General features: G+C 39.1%; 1 protein-coding gene across 30 annotated transcripts in view; it reads left to right on the forward strand.

The window, feature by feature from the left end:
• The window catches only part of RBFOX2 (RNA binding fox-1 homolog 2), a 267,496-nt gene that overhangs the window by 163,504 nt on the left and 82,107 nt on the right, over positions 1-21,885 (forward strand). The window contains exon 1 of one of the 30 annotated variants that reach the window (XM_059681711.1): positions 12,679-12,940. The exons of 28 other annotated variants lie outside the window; for them this stretch is intronic. In XM_059681711.1, the coding sequence (XP_059537694.1) occupies positions 12,914-12,940 (27 nt within the window). In that variant the 5' untranslated portion in view covers positions 12,679-12,913. Of the gene's footprint in view, positions 1-12,678; positions 12,941-21,885 lie in introns of those variants that run through there. One more of the 30 variants, XM_059681705.1, reaches the window with a different exon arrangement.

Consider the following 21,885-nt stretch of genomic DNA (forward strand, 5'->3'; position numbering starts at 1 on the left):
CCAAGTAGGAGATTTTTAGGAACGATAGTTGTAAGTGGTATGTCTCTTACTAAGCATTTATTTTCACTTTCTGTGTCCTATTTTCTAAAAATTTTTCTTAGCAGTTCTCTGTTTTTAGATGGGCCATTTAGGCTCTGAAAGCGAACTCTTTAACCTGACTGACTTAACACCTGCCCATGTTTGTTAGTGCTTTTAATATCTGCTATAGAAATATGTGCTCACATGTGTGTTTTTATATAATGGTAGGGTGGGTATAGCAACTTCCTAAAACGGGAAAGCAACTGGCTTTTCTGAAAAGACCTTTCCACCCCCACCTTTTTGCAGGCAGCCAGAGTTAATCCTTGCATGTTTGATTGGAACAGCTGAGAGAGAGAGTACCCTGCATATCTGAAGGTCTCCAGGGACTCATGTTGCCTCTGAGTTGGGGCCACCTTCCTCTTTTCTAGTGCTGATCCCGCCAGCTGTCCTAGCCTCTGTTGAAGCCGAGTGAAGGGGGTGTTAAATGATACACAAACATACAGTGTCATGAAAGGGATCCCTTTACTGCATATTGCAGAGTAACTTCTTTTTTCTTCCATTCCTTTTCACGACACGAGGGTTTTATACTGCTAATCCTAACACCTGTCCCTGCCAGAGACATTGAGAAGAGGGGTGTGTGTGTGTGTGTGTGTCTGCGCGTGCGCGCAATCTTGCCCAAGAAGGAATAGAGAAATAATACCAGTCCCATCCGCCTTTCCGTGCCTGGATTGGGAGTGTTCCCTCTGACGCACGTAAAGCCTGGAACATATATATCATTTTGGATCCTGGATACCTTGTGCTTCCTACTGTTTTTGCGTGGCACTTTAAGAAGCCCGTGTTCCCTTCCTTGGCTGTCATTCCCTGCCTCAAGTTTTTAGTGGAGTTGCCAGTAAAACCAATAGTAACAGCAAATCTCTAGTGTAGTTTTTAGTCTATAGCTACTAACTCAGTTGGCGCTTTTTGATTTTTCCTGAACATTTCTTCTGTGTAGTGTTGAATCTTATTGGGGTAGAAGCCTGGGCTGAACCAAGCCCTGGCTTCATCTGAGCCAGCATACCTATCTGCGTAGGCTGGAAGTCAGCCAAGGATTTTTTGGTGCTGCCTAATTCCTTTGGACAGGACAGCTAGTTCAAACAAGGCAGAAGCTTAGGCACTTTTTTGTACTATCTTTCTCTGAAGATTTCCCCCCATTGCTATGTATGGTGTATATTGTATGGATTATCAATATCCTGTTGTCCAGGTAAGCCAAGGGTTCTAACTTGTTTTCTAGATGCTATTTGATTGATATGAAGGTTTTATGGTGGATGAAATGCTTATAAGGTTTTGACCTTGTACTATTCAGGGTGAAGATTTCCCAAAGTTTTTTTGTTAACTTGCTGTAATAGGAAGTTTGAGTTTTAAATAGTATTGAAGGCTGAGAAAGGGGTGGTTGCCTTCAACTCTAGAAGTTCTGAAACTTCAATGTCCATGGGTGTGTGCATGCATGTGTGTATTTTAAACAGAATGGGCTTGGCATTATACATAACATAAAGCCACTATATTATATAAACTTCAAGCTTTGTTTTGAGTAGAGAAGCATAAATGGCAGTTTCCAAATGTTGTTGCTGTATTTTTTTCTTAGTGCTGTATTTTTAAGAAAGGTGGAAGACACACTCAACACTTAACATTTTAGGTAATTTTTGAGATAGGATTAGTGGCGTCTTAGTTATTGACTTGTTGAAATCTAGAACCAGAAAATGTTAGGCCATTATCAAGCACACTCCTGGATATTTTGGGTTCTGAGTCAAGCTATAATGTTAACCACCTCCATGTTCGTGCTCAAATAGCTTTGTTTTCCTTGACCCCACTTTCCTTGTACATAAAATGAAGGGGTTGGAGCAGATGATCTTTCATTTGTCACGGATTCTTTGAAATATTAACTAATTGTGCTTAAAACCTAGAACAGGAAAATAAAAATGGTTAATACACTTATTTCTGAATTATAGATACTACTTGGTTTCTGTTTGTTTTAGTTTATTTGTGTTTTCATGACAATTTTATTTTTTCTTTGGTCATTTCTGTAATAATTAGCTCTTTAGTTTAAGTTGGACAGAAATACACAGGGTTAAAGACAGTGACTAACCAGTACATTTTATTAGGTATTTAGCCAAAAGGCTAAACCAAGCTATTTTTTAATTTAATTTAATTTTGTTTGTTAATCCTCACTGGAGGATTATTTTTTCCATTGCTTTTTAGAGAGTGGAAGGTAGGAAGGGAGGGGGAGAGAGAGACAAAAAACAAACAAACATCTATGTGAGAGAGACACATCGATTGTTTGCTTCCTACATGTGCGGGTCAAACCTGAAACTGAGGTACATGCCCTCGACTGGAATCGAACTGGCAAACCCTTTGGTGCACAGGCTGACTTCCTAACAGCAGAGCCATACGGGCCAGGGCAAAACCAAGCTGTGTTTCCTTGGACCTGATGGGGAAGCCTCCAGAGTAAACTCAGCTCAGTCAAGTCAAGCTGCCAGTATTGAAGTCACATGGGAGAGGATGTGGTTGTCTCTTTAACTAGATTCTAAACCAGCCGTGGGCAAACTACCGCCCGCGGGCCGGATCCGGCCCGTCTGAAATGAATAAAACTATTGAAAAAAAAGACCGCACCCTTTTATGTAATGATGTTTACTTTGAATTTATATTAGTTCACACAAACACTCCATCCATGCTTTTGTTCCGGCCCTCCGGTCCAGTTTAAGAACCCATTGTGGCCCTCGAGTCAAAAAGTTTGCCCACCCCTGTTCTAAGCCATTGGTCTATATGTTTTATTTTAACGACATACGGTTTCCATTTTTTGAGTTATTCAAATTAAGAGTATGTTATATGTACCATAATGAGGTTTTGATATATTTGTGGGTCTCATTTATCTATGAATTATTTCTCTACTCACATAAAACAATAGATCAGTCTATAGTACAATTAAGGCTGGAAATGTCATGAGACTAGATTAGAAGCAAAGCTTCTTACAAGTAAATATTAATATGTTTTTGAAGAGAAACATCTGTGAACAGTAAATTTCTGAAACCCATGTAGCAAAGTAAGGGACTTGTAATAACTGTAATATAAGCAAAATTGTCTGAGGAAAAGAACTGAAAACGTGTTTCCAACGAAGATGGAAGTAATTGAAAATATAGTAAAAACAATTTTTTAATATGTAAATGAATTTTTTGAGATAGAAAATTGTCCCCCCCCCCTAAAAGTTGTAGAGTGGATTAATAAGTTCCTGTTTAGATATTATGGCAGGTTTGATAAAGTCTTTTACATAATACAGTAAAATTGTATTCATTTATGATAAAATGAATTTGCCACCTGAAATATTTTGAAGCATTAAAATTTAGTAGTGGTGAATGTAGTGTTCTGTATTTGAAATAGCACTTTTCCTGGCTTTGCTCTTTTTGGTAGGTTTATTCTATCTGAAATTAAGGTAGCTTAGAAAGGCAGGTAATGGGATGATAAATTTAAGAATATACCCTCCATTCCACCACATCAGGGAAATTAATGGGATTGAAAAAAACAATTTTAAATTGAAGAATCCAAAACTATTATACAATCTTGTATGTTAAATCTGTTAAAGTAACAGTTTTCTTTTAGTACCTTTGTAAATGGGTGATAGATGGCTATCTGCTACCCAAATGCTTAACTGTGGCTATAAAATTTTCTTTTTTAGCTTTTGTTATATTCTTAATCTTAAATCAAAGCTTGTCATTGCATAATAGTTGTGATTCTGTACCAGTGCATTAGATAATTGGAAATTATTGAGGACATGATTAAATAGTATTTTTTAAGACTTGAAAGCATTTTATTTTATTTCATTTTGTTTTGTATTAGTGGTTAGACAGTCATGTACTTTACAAAGTGGTTCCCCCCCCCCCAAATATTTCAAGTACCACTTGGCACCATGCGTAGTTATTACGGTATTACCGGAAAAGTATTTTTTTCAATGAAGGTTTTGCACCTATTTTTAAAGTTAAGTAAGTTAACCCATGAACAACATGGGTTTGAACTCCACTGGTCTACTTATATGTGGATTTTGTTTTTTCAATAAATACAGTCAGCCCCTTGTATCTGGGGATTTCTCACCTGAGGATTCAATCAACCCCCAATGGAAAACAGTATTTTCCCATACAAATTGTGGAGTCCAACCACAGATCACAAATACTGTTTTCTCTCTGAAGTTGGTTGAATCCTCAGATGTGGACCGGCCCACTGTAGAGTCAAGTTAAACTGCGATTTGAGAGGTGAGGGGAGGACAAAGGGGAGTGTTGGTCCGAGCCCCTAAGGATCACCTATTCTACATTTGCTAGTGTTGAGATAATGAAACAAAGTGCATCTCCTCAACATGAAGCAATAAAATATTTTAGGTACTTGACCTTTCATTGCTCTTATTGTTAATAAAATCATGTCTGTCTTAAGAGTGTGCAGCTGAAATTGGTTATTTTATTAGTTGGAATTTTTGCAGAACAAACCTGGGCTAAATCAGTTTAAAATACAGGCACAGTAAGTAGATAGGGGCTTGTTAGAGATGATTTAAAGGACAATGAATATTGTATCCCTGCTCAGAAAAAAACACACATCTATTTGAGAAATTGTTTCTGAAATTATTCTTTTGTGTTAAACATTTACTGCCTCTGACTGGATGGTTAAAATATAACTTGTTAGGATGGCTACTGTCAGTCAAACAGAAAACAAGTGTTGGCAAGGATGTGGAGAAATTGGAACCCTGTACACTGTTGATGGGAATGTAAAATGGTACAGCTGCTGTGGAAAACAGTATCGTGGTTCCTCAAAAAAATTAAAAATAGAATTACTATATGACCCAGCAATTCTACTTCTGGATATGTGCTCAAGAGAATTCAAAGCAGGGTCTTGAAGAGATATTAGCTCACCCATGTTCATATCAGCATTATTCACAATAGGCAAAAGGTAGATGCAGCAATCTAAGTGGCCATCAGTGGGTGAATGGATAACCAAAATAGGATGCATACATTCAGGGACCATTGCCCAGCCTTAAAAAGGAAGGAAATTCTGAAATAAGCTGCAACAGGGAAGAACCTATGGTAAGTGACATAAGGCAGCCACAAAAAGACAAATACTGTATGATTCCACTTAGATGATGTACCTAGAATAGTCAAATTCATAGAGACAGAAAGCACAGTAGTGGTTACCAAGGACTCTGGGGACAAGGAGAATGGAGAGTTATTGTTTAATGCATATAGTTTCAGTTTTAAAAAATGAAGAGTTCTTTTTTTGTTGTTAATCCTCACCTGAGGATATTTTCCCCATTGATTTTCAGACAGAGTGGAAGGGAGGAGAAGAGGGGAAGAGAGAGAAACATTGATTGGTTGTCTCCCACAAGCACCCCGACTGGTGCCAGGGATCAAACCGTCAACCAAGGTACATGCCCTTGTCTGGGAATCAATCCCACAATCCTTTGGTCCATGGGCCAATGCTCTCACCACTGAGAGTTCTGGAGATGGATGGTGGTGATAATACCACATTAGGAATATATACAATAACCACTGAATGTATACTTGAAAATGGCTAAGATGGTAAATTTTATGGTATGTGTATGTTACCACAATAAAAAAAAATTGGGGTGTGGGGTGTAACTGTTGTTGCAAGTTAGGGGTTTGCCTATTATCGCAGTTTTACTTAACCTGTTACCCATTGGACACATTCCCACTGATTATCATTTTGAGGTAAATGGGCAGTCAGAGAGGAAGAAGCAGAATCTTACATTATTGGGAGTGTAGCTAAGTGCCCTGATTTGAGGCTTGAGGATAGTCAAGTACAACTTAAGGCACCTGGAAGACTGAAAGATAGAAAGTTACCTATCTGAAAGGTACATTTGGCCCTAGCCGCTTTACCTCAGTGGATAGAGCATCGGCCTGCAGACTAAAGAGTCCCGGGTTCAATTCCAGACAAGGGCACATGCCCAAGTTGCAGGCTCAATCCCCAGTAGAGGGCATGCAGGAGGCAGCCGATCAATGATTCTTTCTCTTCACTGATGTTTCTATCTCTCCCTCTCCCTTCCTCTCTAAAATCAATAAAGAAATATATTTTTTAAAACCCTATATGATAAAAGGCTAATATGCAAATTGACTGAACAGCAGAACAGCCGGTCGCTATGACGTGCATTGACCACCAGGGGGCAGATGCTCAGCACAGGAGCTGCCCCCTGGTAGTTAGTGCGCTCCCACAGGGGGAGTGCCTCTCAACCAGAAGGCGGGCTCACAGCTGGCAAGCGCAGCAGTGGTGGCAGGAGCCTCTCCCACCTCTGTGGCAGTGCTAAGGATGTCCGACTTCAGGGAGCGGGCCTAAGCCGTCAGTTGGACATCCCCCAAGGGCTCCCGGACTGCAAGAGAGTGCGGGCTAGGCTGAGGGACCTTACTCGCTCCCCAAGTTCACAATTTTCATGCACTGGGCCTCTAATAAATAAATAAAAGGTACATTTGCCTAGCCTGTGCTCTTGTCTGCAGAATGCCTTAGAGTGAATGAGCCCAGAGGCTTTCTACTTCTTTGTGCCAGGCACAGGATTTAGTGGTAGCAGTGAAGAAAACGGAAAGACATTGCAAATTTAAATTTGGAGAAACAGCACCTCAATTTTCACAAGTTAGTTGGGCATTATTATTTTTTTTTATTGATTGATTTGAGAGAGAGAGAGAAATATAAATTTGTTGTTCCACTTATATATTCACTGGTTACTTCTTGTATGTGCCCTTATTGGGGATCGAACCCACAACTTGGAGTATCAGGATGATGCTTTAACCAACTGAGTACCCAGCTACTCGGCCAGGGCTTAACTTTTTAAAATCTAGTTATTGATAAATTTGTTAACCTCCCATTCCTTTTTAATATTTGCCTAAGAACCTTTTCCTTAATCTCTCATAAAATACAGAGATTGTGTACATAATTTTAATTATGTGATTCTAGTTGTCTAGAGTTTGGGGATTTTTAAATATATGAGTATATTACCCAAATCTAGATAATAATTTATGATTTTCTTTTTAATTTCTCTGGCGTCACCTATGTTATAGTGTATGTTATTTGTGATTTTGTTCTAAAGGTTTGATTTTGGGGGATAAGAAATAAATGTGAGTGTTAGTTGGTTTTATAAGCATATAAAGTCTAAAGCAGTTGATTTCAAATTCTCCTCTCACCTCATTTTCTAGAATGGGTTCTATATAAGTGAACCCTGTCTGAACTAGAGAAAAGAAGCTAGGAAATAATAGATTTAGCTATAATTTGACTACATTTATATTAAAGGGAACGTTGGGGCAAAGAATATTAAAGTGTTATTGATATGCTTCTGAGAAGGTATTTAATATCTATTAGGTATAAATTGTTATTTACACTTAATTAGGGTTATTGTGTGGGGGCGTGCTGTGAAGAGCTGTTACATTAACAAGTTTTTATTATTGCAGGAAATGCTGTCCCTTTAATGTTGCCTTTCACTTGGGTGCCAGAGGCAGCCTGGGAAAGGATGAGCAAATCCTGCCTTCTAGTCAGGGACTCTGGGATCATCTTTTATGGCATTGCTGGTGTAAGGGAGAGAAGTTGAGTCACATCTGTGTAAAATTGTAAAGAGTAAGAGCACCTAAAATTGTGAGTTTTTTAATCAGTGAGTTATTTTGTCTAGAATCTGAACTATTATAATAAAGTTGAAAATAGGCCTTTCTCTCACTCTTTTTTTTTTTTTTTTTTTTTGTGCATCTTCCTCTAGACTTCAGATTTCTAAGATACTGGAGTAAATTTATGAAGTTGAAGCTATTTCCAAGTACTCTTTTAGAGTAAAGAATGCTTTGGTAATATTTTGATAATCTCATAGATACTCTTTATTCTTAGGTATCCATGTATGGATAAATGGCTAGTGATAGAAATCAAGAAATTATTGTTTGATCTCAACAAACATTTATTCATCTACTATGAATTAAGGCATTGGGTGGGGAACTGGGGACGTGAAACACACAATTCCTCTCCTCAGATTGCTCACAGCCTAGTCATAGTTACACAGAAGCACCAGCCCCAACAGTTATGGACTGTGGGTGAGGCTCTGAGCACAGGGACAAGGGGTACTTAACCCACATATGGGCGCTGGTAGAGTCAGGAAAGGCTTTCTGAACTAGGGGAGCCTTGAAGGATGAACTAGACAGACAGAAGGCCATATTCAGACGAGTAAGAACTTAAAACAGAAATACGGTGTCGCTGAGGAACTAACTGCATGTCCTTCAGTGTGCTGGGGCAGGAAGAGCGAGGGGTGGGGACTGACTCTGACAAGCATGCGAAAGCCAGAGTATGTGTTAGGCACCACTTAACAGTTAGGATTTCCCCCCCTTTGGAGCTATGGGAATAGTTGAGAATTTGAATCAGGGAAGTGGCACAATGAGCTGTGCATTTGGAAAGATTGCTCTGGCAGTAGCAAGAGGCTCGGATGGGAAGAGTGGTAGACTGGAGGCAAAGAGACAGCTTCCTCCTCTCCAAGAAGGAGAGTAAAGTATCTCACCATGAGGATGAAGTGAGCTAATAAGTATCTGCCTGATGGGAAGCCACCACAGAGTAAATTCCAAAGAAATGGTAGCGATTTTACCAGTCATGAAATTTAACCATTCACTAAGACAACAAACATGGTGCAATGGGGTACCTAGAATCCAAGCTTCACACAGAGAGGGATTTTTATCTCCTTTGTCCTTTACTCATTTCCCCTCTTGCCTAGAACTCTGCCCAGCACATAGTAGGCACTCAACCATTTGTTTATTTTTTTTCAACCATTTGTTAAATGAATTAATGACTTAACTTTGAGAATTTAGTTTTGGACTTTTAAGTTAGAGATATCTAAATGAGTTGACCATTATTTGGCAGTTGGTTTTTTATTGTTTTTAATCCTCACCCGAGGATATTTTTTCCATTGCTTTTTATAGCGAGTAAAAGGGAAGGAGGGAGGAGAGAGAGAAAAACTTCCATGTGGGAGACATGCATTGATTGATTGCCTCCTGCATGCACCCCTACTGGGACCCGGATCAAACCTACGATCTTCAGAGCTCTGGCCTTCAGAGCTCTGGCCGACCACTAATCATTTAGCAGCACTGGCCAGGGTGGCAGTTGCATTTCTTGATCTGGCGTTCAGAAGACATGTGGACCGGACATAGAAATGTGGAGGTCAGGGTAAATGGATGGTAATTAAAGCAATGGGATGGGTTACATCCCCTAGAGCAAGCGCATTCAGCAGTATTGAACTTTTTTGAGGTTTGTACCCTTTGGAGACTCTGATGAATCCTAGGGATCCTCTCTGCACAGAAGTGTACATATGTAAACAAATTTCCACAGGGGTGCCTATGTGAGGAGCTCTGCACCTAAGGTGAAGAATCTGTGGTATGCAGTTAAATAGACGTCTGAGGGCACCTCCAGCAATAGCAGCATTTAGAGGGTGGACAGGAAGTTAGTGAACACGAAAAGAGGAAAATCAGGAAAGACTGGTATCATTTTAAACTGAGAATTTCCTAAAGGTGAAAGTGCCAAAAACCACAGATAAGTCAGAGATAATGTGAAATGTCCATTGAGTTTGACCATCAGAGGTCTTTGGTGACTTCAGTAAGATAAATTTCCATTGAGTGGTATGGGGGAAAGGATTGCATAAAACATCAAGGAAGTGATGAAGAAATTGAGACAACCAGGAGAAATTCTTCTATTTAACAAATGTTTATTGAGTACCGACCAGGCACTATGCGGGAGGCTGGGGATTGAACCGTGAGGCTGGATGTGGTCTCCTCCCTTAGCCGACATTCTTATTGTATATTTGCTGGACCACTTCCCCAGCGCCACACCCCCACCCAGAAAAAGCCCAGAAATGAGTTTCTCCTGGTGCACCACTGGGGACTCGGCGGTTCTGCTGGATCAGAGCCAGGCTATTCAACTGCTCTTCTCTCTCCTGGGCACCAGGGAGCAAATTGTCCTCTCTAATGTCAGCCTCTAAAGTCAGGGACACACTTGAAAATACCCTGAGTTTGTCCAGTGCTCACAATGATCCTGTTATTTAGTGAATTTATAAAAATCATTTTAATATTTATTTTTGCTTTAGTTCATACTAACTTGTGCTAATGACTTGTATAAGCTTTTATTTGCGGTATTAGATGTTGGTCCTAAATGTAGAAAAGAGGCATGAATACCAGGCCTAAGGAAACCTTTCTCCTAGACCTAATCCTAGACTTTTGTATGTGGGGATCTCTCATTTGCCTTTTTATTTAAAACACACGCACACACACACACACACACACTCTTCTTGGCGCCTTATTATCTTTATGGGTAGAGGCTGCTTCAAGATAGCTGTGCTTTCATAAGGGGTGTGTGTGTGTGTGTGTGTGTGTGTGTGTGTGTGTGTGTGTGTCTTGGGGAGTCGAGGAGTCTCTCTTCTTGGTGTCTTGTTTTTTGCCCCTGGCACTATACTGGGCCAGTGGATTTAGAGAATGGTATACAGTGATTCTCAGGTTTATTTCTTATATTAGAACTGAAAATATAATTATCCCATAAATAGGATTTAGATTCTTCCAAAAGTACAGCAGGTTGCCCCTGCTTCAGTGAAATTCACCTACCTGTTTTCTGCTTACTCACTTTGCCTTTTAAAAAATTTGACTGCATTTTATCTCCTAATGGCTTTTCAGTTGCAAATTTAGAGAATGCAATATGTTCTATCTTCCAGATTATTTCTAAAAATGTTAAATAAGAACAAGCCTGGCACTGATCTATTTCTTTCTCATCATGTTTTTCCCTAATGTTTAAAGATTCCATTCTTTGGTACATATTTCTTTACATATTATGGATTATAGCAAAAGTATACAGATGTCTGTAAAATGCCCAGAATAGTGCTCTGAGGTATTGTAGGGATCAGTAAATAGCTCTGATTGTGCCAGTTTCTCTAGGGTCTATAGATTGTTTGTTAGCTCCTGTGTTCTTTTTCTTTTTTTAAGATTTTTATTAATTTCAGCGAGCAAGGGAGAGAGAGATAGAAACATCAGTGATGAGAGAGAATAATTGATTGGCTGCCTCCTGCATGCCCCACCACTGGGGATTGAGGCCTGGGCATGTGCCCTGACTGGGAATTGAACCGTGACCTCTTGGTTCATAGGTTGATACTCAACTACTGAGCCACACCTGCCAGGCTCCTATGTTCTTTTCAGAATTGTTTGAATGATTATTAATTTGAGTGGGAGCATGGTATTATATTGATGGTATTATATTGGTAATATACCAGCCAACATTATTATTATACAGTCAATTTTTGATAAGTGTGGTTATATATTTTGCCAAACAATTCTTATAGAGACAGCAAAAAACTATGTATTCTCAATGTGGTTTGTGATTTTAAATTTTTATTTCTTTATTTTAAAAATAGGAAGCTTAATTTTGGAATTAATCTCTTTGCCCTTTGTGTAATCTATTAGAGCTTATAACATAATACATATAGCATAACTAAAACATATAATAAAATCCTTTAGGATCTTATTAGAATACTAAAAAAGTTAGAAAATCTATTTTATGAGACAAATAAGAAACATCACAAACTCATTAAACATTCACATAGATTGTTCTATTTGAATATTTGATAATATAAAGTAGGGAGATTATAAAATTTATATTTAGAGATCAAAACTTTTCCAAGATCATTTACTTGTAAAGGGCCCAGTTAAAACTTCAACCAGGACTTCTGGACTGAAGCACATCTTGGATGCTTTTTTTTCATTATTTCCTTTTAATAAGAGAAACTCTTACATTCAATAAATATTCTCCCAAACGTTGTATATCTATAGTAACCGTTACTGATTACAATAATGGCACAGATGTCCAGTGTGTATGTAAGAAAAGGTTTATGTTTTTTAATAGAGGCTGAAATACAGAAGCCTGAGGATCACAAAGGGTAAATTCTCAGTTAACCAGAATTTTTAATGAAGCCAGAAGCCTTAAGCAGTCATGTTTGTAGACAGCTTTTTCAGAACCCCCAGGTTTTTGACAGTAGAACAATAAGCACTCTAATTACCTCCCTCCTCTCTTTTAGTCCTTTCAGTCATTGGACTGGGTTTAGTTCAAGCAGATTCTTGCATATTCCCGGTCCTTGAAAACCTTTCCAGTCAGTGGCCATTCAACATCTTTTTACATGTTTCATTAAATTCACTACATCTATAAACTGCATCAGTAGAAATGTATATTTAAAAAAAATTTTTGTTTCACTTCTTGTTTATTATATATTCATGGGTGGAATATTCTAAATCTGTATGAACTATTGCAAGCTACAAATGCTTCCAGTGCCACATAGTTAATGCCTCCATCGCAGATATTCACTCCTTAAAATATGCCTGCACATGGCGCTGGCCCCTCCCCCTCTCTCCCCCTCCTCCCTTCTTCCCCTCACACACGCACACGCGTACACACACACACACACATACACACACACACACACACACACACACACACACGCGTGCGCAAAGCACACACCAAACTGCCATTCTCCAGCAGGCCTGTTTCTGGAGTTGGGAGCTGTAAGCCTGCTGGGAGGGGGTGGGAGGAGGAGGAAGAGGTGGGGCTCTACTCTGATTAATTGCCTTAGGCATTCAGGGGTGGGGCTTCCTTCAGCCATCTGCCTGAGATATGGGAGGGAGCTGGAGAACGAAGGAGGGGGAGAGACTGCCAGAGAGGAAGAGAAAAGAAAGGAAGAAACACTAGAAAGAAAAAGGAAGAGGGGATAAAGGGAGATCAATCATTTACCCTTAAATAGCTAGACTGAGGGGGGGGAGGGGGGGAAGAAGGCCGTGGAAGGTGTGCCCTAGCACGACTGCTTTGAAGTGTTCATCATCATTCCCTTTGGTTTATGGAGAAAAAGAAAATGGTAACTCAGGTAAGATTTGTGTTTCCTCGGTGTGTTTCTTTGCCCGTTTCTGGGATCGAAATAAAGATATGGGGGTGGGGTATAGCCATTAGAGTTTTAATTATTATTGTCTTCTTAGAGAAGACCAGATTTATTGTTATCAACTGAAAAGTCTGTGTGTGTGAGTTCATGAGAGAGAGAGGGAAAGAGAGATGTATCCGTAGCCTTTTCTCCCCCCACCCCCTCCGTAGCAGATTCCTGTTTCCTGTACGGTGCAGCTGTAGCTCAGGAAAAACCCTGTGGGGATTTGTCTACCTCTTTGTCTTGGTTCTGAGAAGAGGGAGGGAGGGAGAGAGAGAGACTGCAGAGGTAGGAAGAGATTCTCGTAGACTGCCAAAAAGAGGGGAGAGGGATTGACTTCCTTTTAAGAATTGCAGAAGAATTTGTGTTACGGAGAAATCTGATTCCCGATTCACTTCGGTTTCTCAGAATTGGCGATGGAATTGCAGTTTTGCTACTTTCACTCCAGATGGCTTATTAAAAATGAAGACTAGGAAAATGTTTCCGTTTTCCTGGCTTTGTTACTGGCAAAGAACGCTCTCAGTAGGAACCATAGGAGCATGCAGGTGCAGCAGAGGCAGGTAAAGCTCCCTGACAACAGATCTGAGTGTATAAATGACGATCACGGGGGCATTAAAAGGCATTTGAAGGAGAGGGACTGAGAAATGGGGGAATCTCTCTCTCTCTCTCTCTCTCTCTCTCTCTCTCTCTCTCTCTCCCCCCCCCCCCCCCCCCGTCTTTGGTTATGCCAGGCAATATCTAATCTGCATTTTAGCAAGTCATTCCTGGCAAATGGAAGGTGCATACTCTTCTGTGGTTCCCCGGCAGTGCTATCGGTCTTGTTGCCACCCTTTTGTGTGTTCCTTTCCCCTTTTCCTTTCTATAGATAGAGAGAGGGAGCAATGAGTATGTGACTTATCAGTGAGAAATCATTTGCGCTACAGAACGTGCATGTCCTTTAGTCTCAGACTTAGGGTCATTTTCACTGCAGGCTTTTATGCTCTGTAGGGAAATTTCATCACTGGACAGTGCTTTCCTTTTAAGGAGGTTGCCCCCTTTTTTTTGTACTCTCTCTTCTCTGCCTCTCCTAGTCACCACCGGAGGGCGAGAGAGTCAGCTAGCCGTGGGGTTGTAAGCATCAGTTTAGGAGCTGGGAGCCCGGCTCTGTTAAATATTATATAATGTCCCGCAGTCCTGTTGGGAAGGAGGGACAGCATTAGGCAGATTTTCTCAACGCGACCTAGAGGAAAGGGAACTTTCAAAGAATATTTTTCCAAAGTAATTCTTCACTAAATCTGAGTTTGGAGGTTATCAAGAAATCTCTCCTTCCTTTAGAAAGTGGAGACCGTTAAAATATTTTCTCTTCTATCTCGTATCCCTTTATTGTCAGCCTAATTAACTCTTTTGAAATATTACTTTACTTTTAAAAAAATTTCCATAGAGAGGAAACCTATTTCTGCATTCTCTTTGTTGCTTGGGAGATGATACTTGTTAACCTTGGAGCCCTCATTCAATTTTCATTAACTGGCAATATTAGAGGGTATGGGCTCTGTTCTTTCTCAGTTGTTCCTGAAGGCTTTTCAACTACTTGACTTTTCATTATATATATTTTTAAATCAGTGAAAGAGTTATTGAAACTAGGACTTTTTATACATCTTGGAACATGCCCCCTTAGTTTCTAAGGAGCTGGTTAAGCATGTGTAAGCACAGGCAAGAATGCACAGGCATATGCACACTTAATATTGTGTTCTTACTATTGGTATTTAAGGAAACTATAATTTTAAGAATGAAGCAGAAGAGATATAGAAACAGGAACGAGGGATGTTGAGGAAGTATAATAGATAAGCTAAAATCATCATGATTTTTCTCAGGATGTGCTGAATGCTGAAGGAAACAACTTGTCTTTGCCCCTCCTAAATTTATACAATGGGCAAGTATAGAATATCAAATTTGTCAGTTTTCACTATCCCATCATACTTGTTTTGGTGGACACTTTCTATGTTAATGTAATGTACATAGTTGTTGGCAATCTAGGGGGAAAAATCAAAGGACATGACCAGATGGGCCAAATGTTTACCTGTCCTGTGGGTGTGTTTTTTGGGACGAGGTGTTTTTTTGTTTTGAGGGGAATTTGTTGGTGTTTTGTTTGTCAAGCCAGACATCTAATCTAAATATATGATAATGATCTGTCACATGAGTGTCTAAATGAAAACTGTCTGTATTGTTAGGGTTTGGTTTTCAAAGTTAGATGGTTTATTATTGTATTTAATATCTTGATTAGTATATTAGGAAAATTATTTAGATGGGATTTCAACATTTGTCACCTAAGTTCTGCTTCTCTGATCTTAACATTTCTATATCCCTCAGTTTCCATCACTCACCCAGTGGAATAGGGAAAAGAGCTCTCAGTGGATGACATTTTCATCATACAATTTAGATCTATATCTGTACTTGCAATATGTGTGCGCTTTATTATTATGTATGCTCTAGTTTTATAAGGCCTCTTTTTTGTTTAATTAACAAACTACTTTGTGATTTACAATAAGTAATCAGTGCTTTGCCTTAAAAAAACAAATAGAACCCTGACTGGGTGGTTCAGTTGGTTGGAGCTTCATCCTAAACACTAAAAATGGTTGCAGGTTCAATACTCAGTCAGCAACTGATGGATGTTTCTCTCTCACATCTCTCTCTCTCTCTCTCTCTCTCTCTCTCAAAATCAATAAAAACATATCCTCAGGTGAGGATTTTTTTTTAAGCAAATAGGAATTTAATCACAAAATTTTAATATGGCAGACATGGTAGTGCCATATTTTTTTTTTATAACTAGGTTTTTCTCGTTCATGTATATGTTGTAGGAGTATTTCACTGAGATAACTCTTTATTTCTGAACATGTGAACCAAATTATTGTGTCTTCTTATATCTGTGCAAAATAACAATATGGAATTAAAGGAAGGAAAAGAGGAAAAATCATTTTTGTAATATGTGTGAGATTAGGAAAACAAAATCGCAAATGACTCCAGCTCCAATTAATTTGTTTAAATGTTTAGCCAGACTCAGACTCAGTTATACTATTTGTTGCTGAAAAGGAGAATATGCTAGGCAGAGAGGAAAAGATTTTACAGTTGGATGTGTAGGGCTGCCAGTTTCTGTGGAACACAAAGCCCTCCCTTTCTTGGACAGCTCAGTGCTTTGCTGGCATTTTCTTCAAAATCTGTTTTCCATCAGGACCAAGAGGAGGGAAGGTGTTAAGAATAAGGGAGGTTGGAAAGGGGGTGGCTGTTCCTTTAAATAGTGCAGTGCGCCCATGTGGCTGCAGGCCTCTCTTGAGTGTATTCTTTTGTAATGAATCACCGGTTCCATTGTCTGCTATCTCCCCTTTGTAGCTGGAAGGCTGAAGTCTTTCACCTGAGCTGCTGCCAGTTAGCTATTCTCTTCCAGGGTGGCTGGGAGAAGAGGAGAGGGGCGGTATTTTATGGTTTAATTAAAGACAGATAAGAAAGCAGGTATGTTTTGCTCTGTCTCAGTTTTTTCCTGTCCTTTTAGGGTTTTGTTTGTTTTTTGTCTTTTTGAAATGAGTTGGAGTAAGGAATCTGTTCTATGGTTTTGCTAAGCATATGCAATTTTCTGCGATTTTTGCAAGTCCTCAGTGATTATTTAGTCTCCATTTTGTGGCATTGCTTTAAAGCGATTCCATTCGGTTGCCTGCCAGTTCCACCCGAACCTCATCCCACCCTTCATCCACAGAGCTTCAGCCCACACTGTTTGTTTTGGCCACTTTCCACTTTCTATGTGCTGCGCAGGACTCTGGGAAGTTGGGGGGTAGGCGGAGATTGTGGGTTGGAGAGTAATTTATGTTCCTTTACCATGAATCAAAAAAAAGCCTCACTTTTTCCAGAGATTTGGTTTCTTTCTGAATTCTTCTACACTACTCCATATCTTCAGTTCTAACCATTTCCTTGCCAAGACCAAGACTGGCTTTTGTAAAATACGGCTATTCTAAAAATTATGTAGTTTTCCTGAAAGACACTGAGAATTCCACAAATATGATGAAATTTGACTCATTAAATGGTTTTCTTCCCATTCACATGTCCCCACCTCAAGCACACCCCCCTTTTGCCCCTTCCCTTTATTTTTTCCTTTATCTTTCTCCTTAGTTTTGCAGTTAGGTAAGCTTAGCGTTTGACCATCTGCTGTTCAAGTTTATATTGCTACACAGGACATCTCCAAGTTGAAAGTTGAAAGGTGAATGACACGCCTCATCCCTCTCCGTGTTTCTTGGACATTTGTGTGTGGCACTCAGACAGATCTTCCCTAGGAACCAGTCACAGTGATGGGGCAGCCCTGTGCCCACCAGCGTCCTTCTGATAGACTGTTCCTCTGGAATCTGACTGTGTTGGTGTCCCCAGCATTCCCTTCTGGAGTCATAATTCCTCGCTCTTCCCCTCTCCCCCCAACATTCCCAGACCACTGTCAAATCTTTCTTAAACATTTCTACGCAACACTTCACATATTAGATCCAGCAAACGCACATGGAATGTGGCATCTGCAGTAAATGGTGTGCTGTTTTGAATGTAGTGACTCTGTTATTGGACTCCAGGCTCGCTCCTCTCTACGCAGTCCGAAATTGCAGCCTGCCGAGCTGTATTGTTTCCATTTTCAGATGCTTAAACGTCCCTCTCCTACTTTTGGAATGATTGAATTCAGGACACCTTGGCATCAAATAATTCATTAGAGGTCATTGCCAGAGTGAACCATTTAAAATGCAGGTCTGATTTTTGCCACTCCTGAGCTTAAAACCTTCCCGTTGTTTCCCTTCAGGCTCAGAGTAAAATCCTGTGTCCCTACTCCAGTCTCCAAGGCCCTGCGTGATCGCAACCTGGCTGTCTCTACAACCTCATCTCCTGCTGCGCTTCTCTTCCCATGTTTCGCACCAATGACACTGACCTCTGTGCTGTTCCCTTAACACACCTGCATTCTCCTCAGGGCCTTTCTGTTCTCTAGGCTGGAAATGCTCTTCTCTCCGATCCCATGACTTCTCAAGGAGAGCTCTTTTCAGGGGTGCTCAAACTTTTTAAACAGGGGGCCAGTTCACTGTCCCTCAGACCGTTGGAGGGCCGGACTATAGTTTAAAAAAAAACTACGAACAAATTCCTATGCACACTGCACATATCTTATTTTGAAGTAAAAAAACAAATCGGCAACAAATACAATATTTGTATTTGCACGTGGCCCGCGGGCCGTAGTTTGAGGACCCCTGCTCTTTATTGACCTTCCTATCTCAACTTGAAACCTCCAGTCATTCCCTATCCCCCTACCCTGTTTTGTCTTCACTGATTTTTAGTGCTTATTGTTACTTGTTATTTTTGTTTTTCTTATCCATGCCCCTTACCCACCAAAAGGGCCAGGGACCTTGTCAGCAGTCTATTATATTCGTGGTGTCTAGAACTGTGCCTGGAATGTGGTCATAATAATAGCTAAGTATCTAGCCCTTATATATAGTTATCAGGTTCTGTTCTAAGCACTTTACTTCCATTAACTCATTGAATCCTCCAGCACCTCTACAGTTACCCCATAGTACAGAAGAGGAATCTGAGGCACGTAATGGTTCGGTAGTTTGCCCAAGTGTCTATAGCTACTAAGAGATGTTATGGGGATTGGCATATGGTTTGGCAGTCCATACTCTTTTTTTTTTTAAGAGGGGTTGTTAGGATTAGGGAATCCATACTCTTAATCCACTGCACTTGAATCCTCTTGTAGGTATTACATATTTAGTAAATATTTGTTAAATATGTAAATGAATTAATTTAGTTGAGACTGATTACTTCTGGAATTGTCATCTCTGATTTATTCAAGGTTTTGATGGAATACTTAAAAGGGAATTCACTATTGAATAAAATGAGTTCATTATTATAATTCCTATATAATAAAAGGCTAATATGCAAATCGACCAAACAGCAGAACTACTGGTCGCTATGACGTGCACTGACCACCAGGGGGCAGACGCTCAACGCAGGAGCTGCCCCCTGGTGTACAGTGAGCTCCCACCAGGGGAGCACCGCTCAGCCACAAGCCCGGGCTCACAGCTGGTGAGCGCAGTGGCAGTGGCGGGAACCTCTCCTGCCTCCATAGCAGTGCTAAGGATGTCTGACTGCCAGCTTAAGCCGTCAGTTAGACATCCCCCAAAGGCTTCTGGAGTGCGAGAGGGCGCAGGCCGGGCTGAGGGGTGTGTGTCGTCGTCCCGTTCCCCCCCACCTCCCCACTGCACTAATTTCGTACACCAGGCCTCTAGTATTACATAAAAATAGGTAACATTACAGAGTGCATATTATGCATCAGGCACTATTGTCAATGCCTTATATATATTATGTCATTTATTCTTTTTAGCAGCCTTATAAGTATTAATATCCATATTACAGAAATTAGGAAACAGGAGTACAGAGAGGTTAAGTAGCTTGCCTAAGGTGGCAATGCCAGGATTTAAACCCAAGGAGTTTGGCTCTAGCTTCCCTGTTCTTAACCACTAGGAATAATGACTGTTATTGAAATAACTTGATTTTTGCATATCTACTTTGTACCTATTTTGCATACAGATCACATTTGTATGTATAACAATATTTGTATCATATATCACTTATAATCACCTTTTGAGGTCAGTGGTATTTTTCCGATTTTTTTCCATTCATTAGACTTTTGAGGTCTTGTAAGCAACCTGATAACTCTGGATACAGGCAGTGATAGGTTTCAAAATGGAGATCTATTCTAAATTTGCACACACTTCCATTATACTACCAGCCTCATAAGATAAATAGTTCTGTTGTTGGCCATTAAAAAGTAGAAAAGTTTTCCATATGATAAACTGTTTTCATTATTGGCTTCTTACTCTTCATAGTTCTGTCATACCAAGTCACATAGAGTAGTTTAATTTCTCTTCATAAAAAACAAATATTTGAAGATACTGGCTAAGGGTCCTATTTAATTTTCTGTTCTCTTGGCTCATCTTATCTGCTTCCTTGAATTGTTCCTCGTAGATAGGAAAACATGGTTTCCAGGGTCTTTACTGTCCTGGATTAATTGTGTCAATTTATATGAATGACTTATCATTTCTATCTAATTACTAAGTAAAATATCAATATGAATATTATTAAGTATGGTATCTTTGTTAGAAGTGGGTTTTTTTATATGTTTGACTACTCAGTTTTCAAAGCTTATTGATCATGTAGTATTGTCAATAATTTATAACTTCAAAAATAAGGGATATTATCCTCAACTCTTAAATAGAATATTGTATTTCATTATAAAGCATGCTGTTGTCTGATTGGCTTGACTCTACCTGCCTTTCAGCCTCTAAGTCTTGCTCAGATCTCTCAATGGTTTCTAACACTGAACTTTTTATTTTAAAACTTACTTTGTAGAAACACTGTTTTGAAGATGCCAATTGGACCAACAAATGACATAATTGAAAATCATCAAAAATAAATGTAATCACTTCCCTTGAAATCTTGAAAAATTGTATCAAAAAAGTGTTAGAAAACAAAAATTGGGAATTTATAGCTTTTAAATCAGTAGCAACAGTAAAACATGATCATTGAGAATAGAAGTCAAATATAACAAACAAAATTAAACCCTGAAAGCACTCTGATTTAATAATACTTATTATAAATCAAATACCATAGAAATATTGTTAGATTAGCTTATGTTGGCATATTTATTCTTTTCATCATGCCTCTTGAATTTTTCAAAGAGCTATCAGTTTCAGAATATTAGAATAACATTTCTTATTTAATTAATGGCTCAGGATACAGGTATAGCTGGGCTGCTATTAACAAAAAGAAATAGTTTTTAAAATTATAACTTGAAGTTGTATAACTAGAGATACTTAATTCATTCAGAATTACAAGATAAAGTTCTGCAACCAAAATTTAATATTCATATGTAAAGGAATATTTAAATAGAAAATATGCTAATGTAAATCAATAATTATTTTATGAAATTATAAAGAATACTTTTATATCCACAAATTATATATAACTATATTCTTTTGATTAAAATTGATTATGAGATCCCTTGTAAGAAGTTTGAGAGAGGCAAACTGACACTTAAGTAAAGAGGATGAGATTTAGAAAAATTTAACTTCGACATTCACATTCTGTTAATGTCTAGATAGTTAATATTTTTGGCTCTGGAAGCCATGCTGCCTCGGTCACAACTGTTCAACTCTTGTGTTGGCATGAAAGAAGTCAGACGATGCAGAAGTGAAGGGGGTGACTATGTTTCTGTGCAAACTTTATTTATGGACACTGGAATTTGAATTTCATGTATTTTCCAAATATTCTTCAACTATTTAAAATGTAAAACCATGCTTAGCTTTCAGGTTGTACAAAAGTAGATGGTGGACCAGCTTTGGACCAAAGCCATAGTTTGCCAGCCTCCTTTAGAGGGATGCCGGTCCTCCCTACTTGTTTTAGTGTAGGGAAAGTTTCCCCACGTAGCTTGGTATTAGGAACACGGTTTTGACAGTTTATCTTGGATCCCTGTGGACCCTTGAATCAGTGTGAAACCCCTGGCCTGCTCTTTCATTCCTCCCCAGAAAATAGGGGGATTTTTCCCTTTTCTTCACTTTCTCTCTCCACTCATCCCCAAATCTGAACCATTTGCAATTCCCCAAATATGGCATATTTTATAACTTCTGCTTTTCATATATATTTTTTCATGTATTATTACTTAGGGCCAAAATACCTCTTTCTCTCTATGATTAATTTCTTACCTTAAAAGTTCAGATTAAATGCATGTTAAATGCATTGACAGGGTCCTCTTTTAAAATGCAAATCACACAAAAAATAAAAATAAAAAGCAAATCAGGAGAGTTAATTTGAATAATCATACATTCTAAGTGCTTATTACTCAAATCAGTTAA

Source organism: Myotis daubentonii, chromosome 2 (genome assembly GCF_963259705.1).
Source record: "Myotis daubentonii chromosome 2, mMyoDau2.1, whole genome shotgun sequence".
Lineage (NCBI taxonomy): Eukaryota > Metazoa > Chordata > Mammalia > Chiroptera > Vespertilionidae > Myotis > Myotis daubentonii.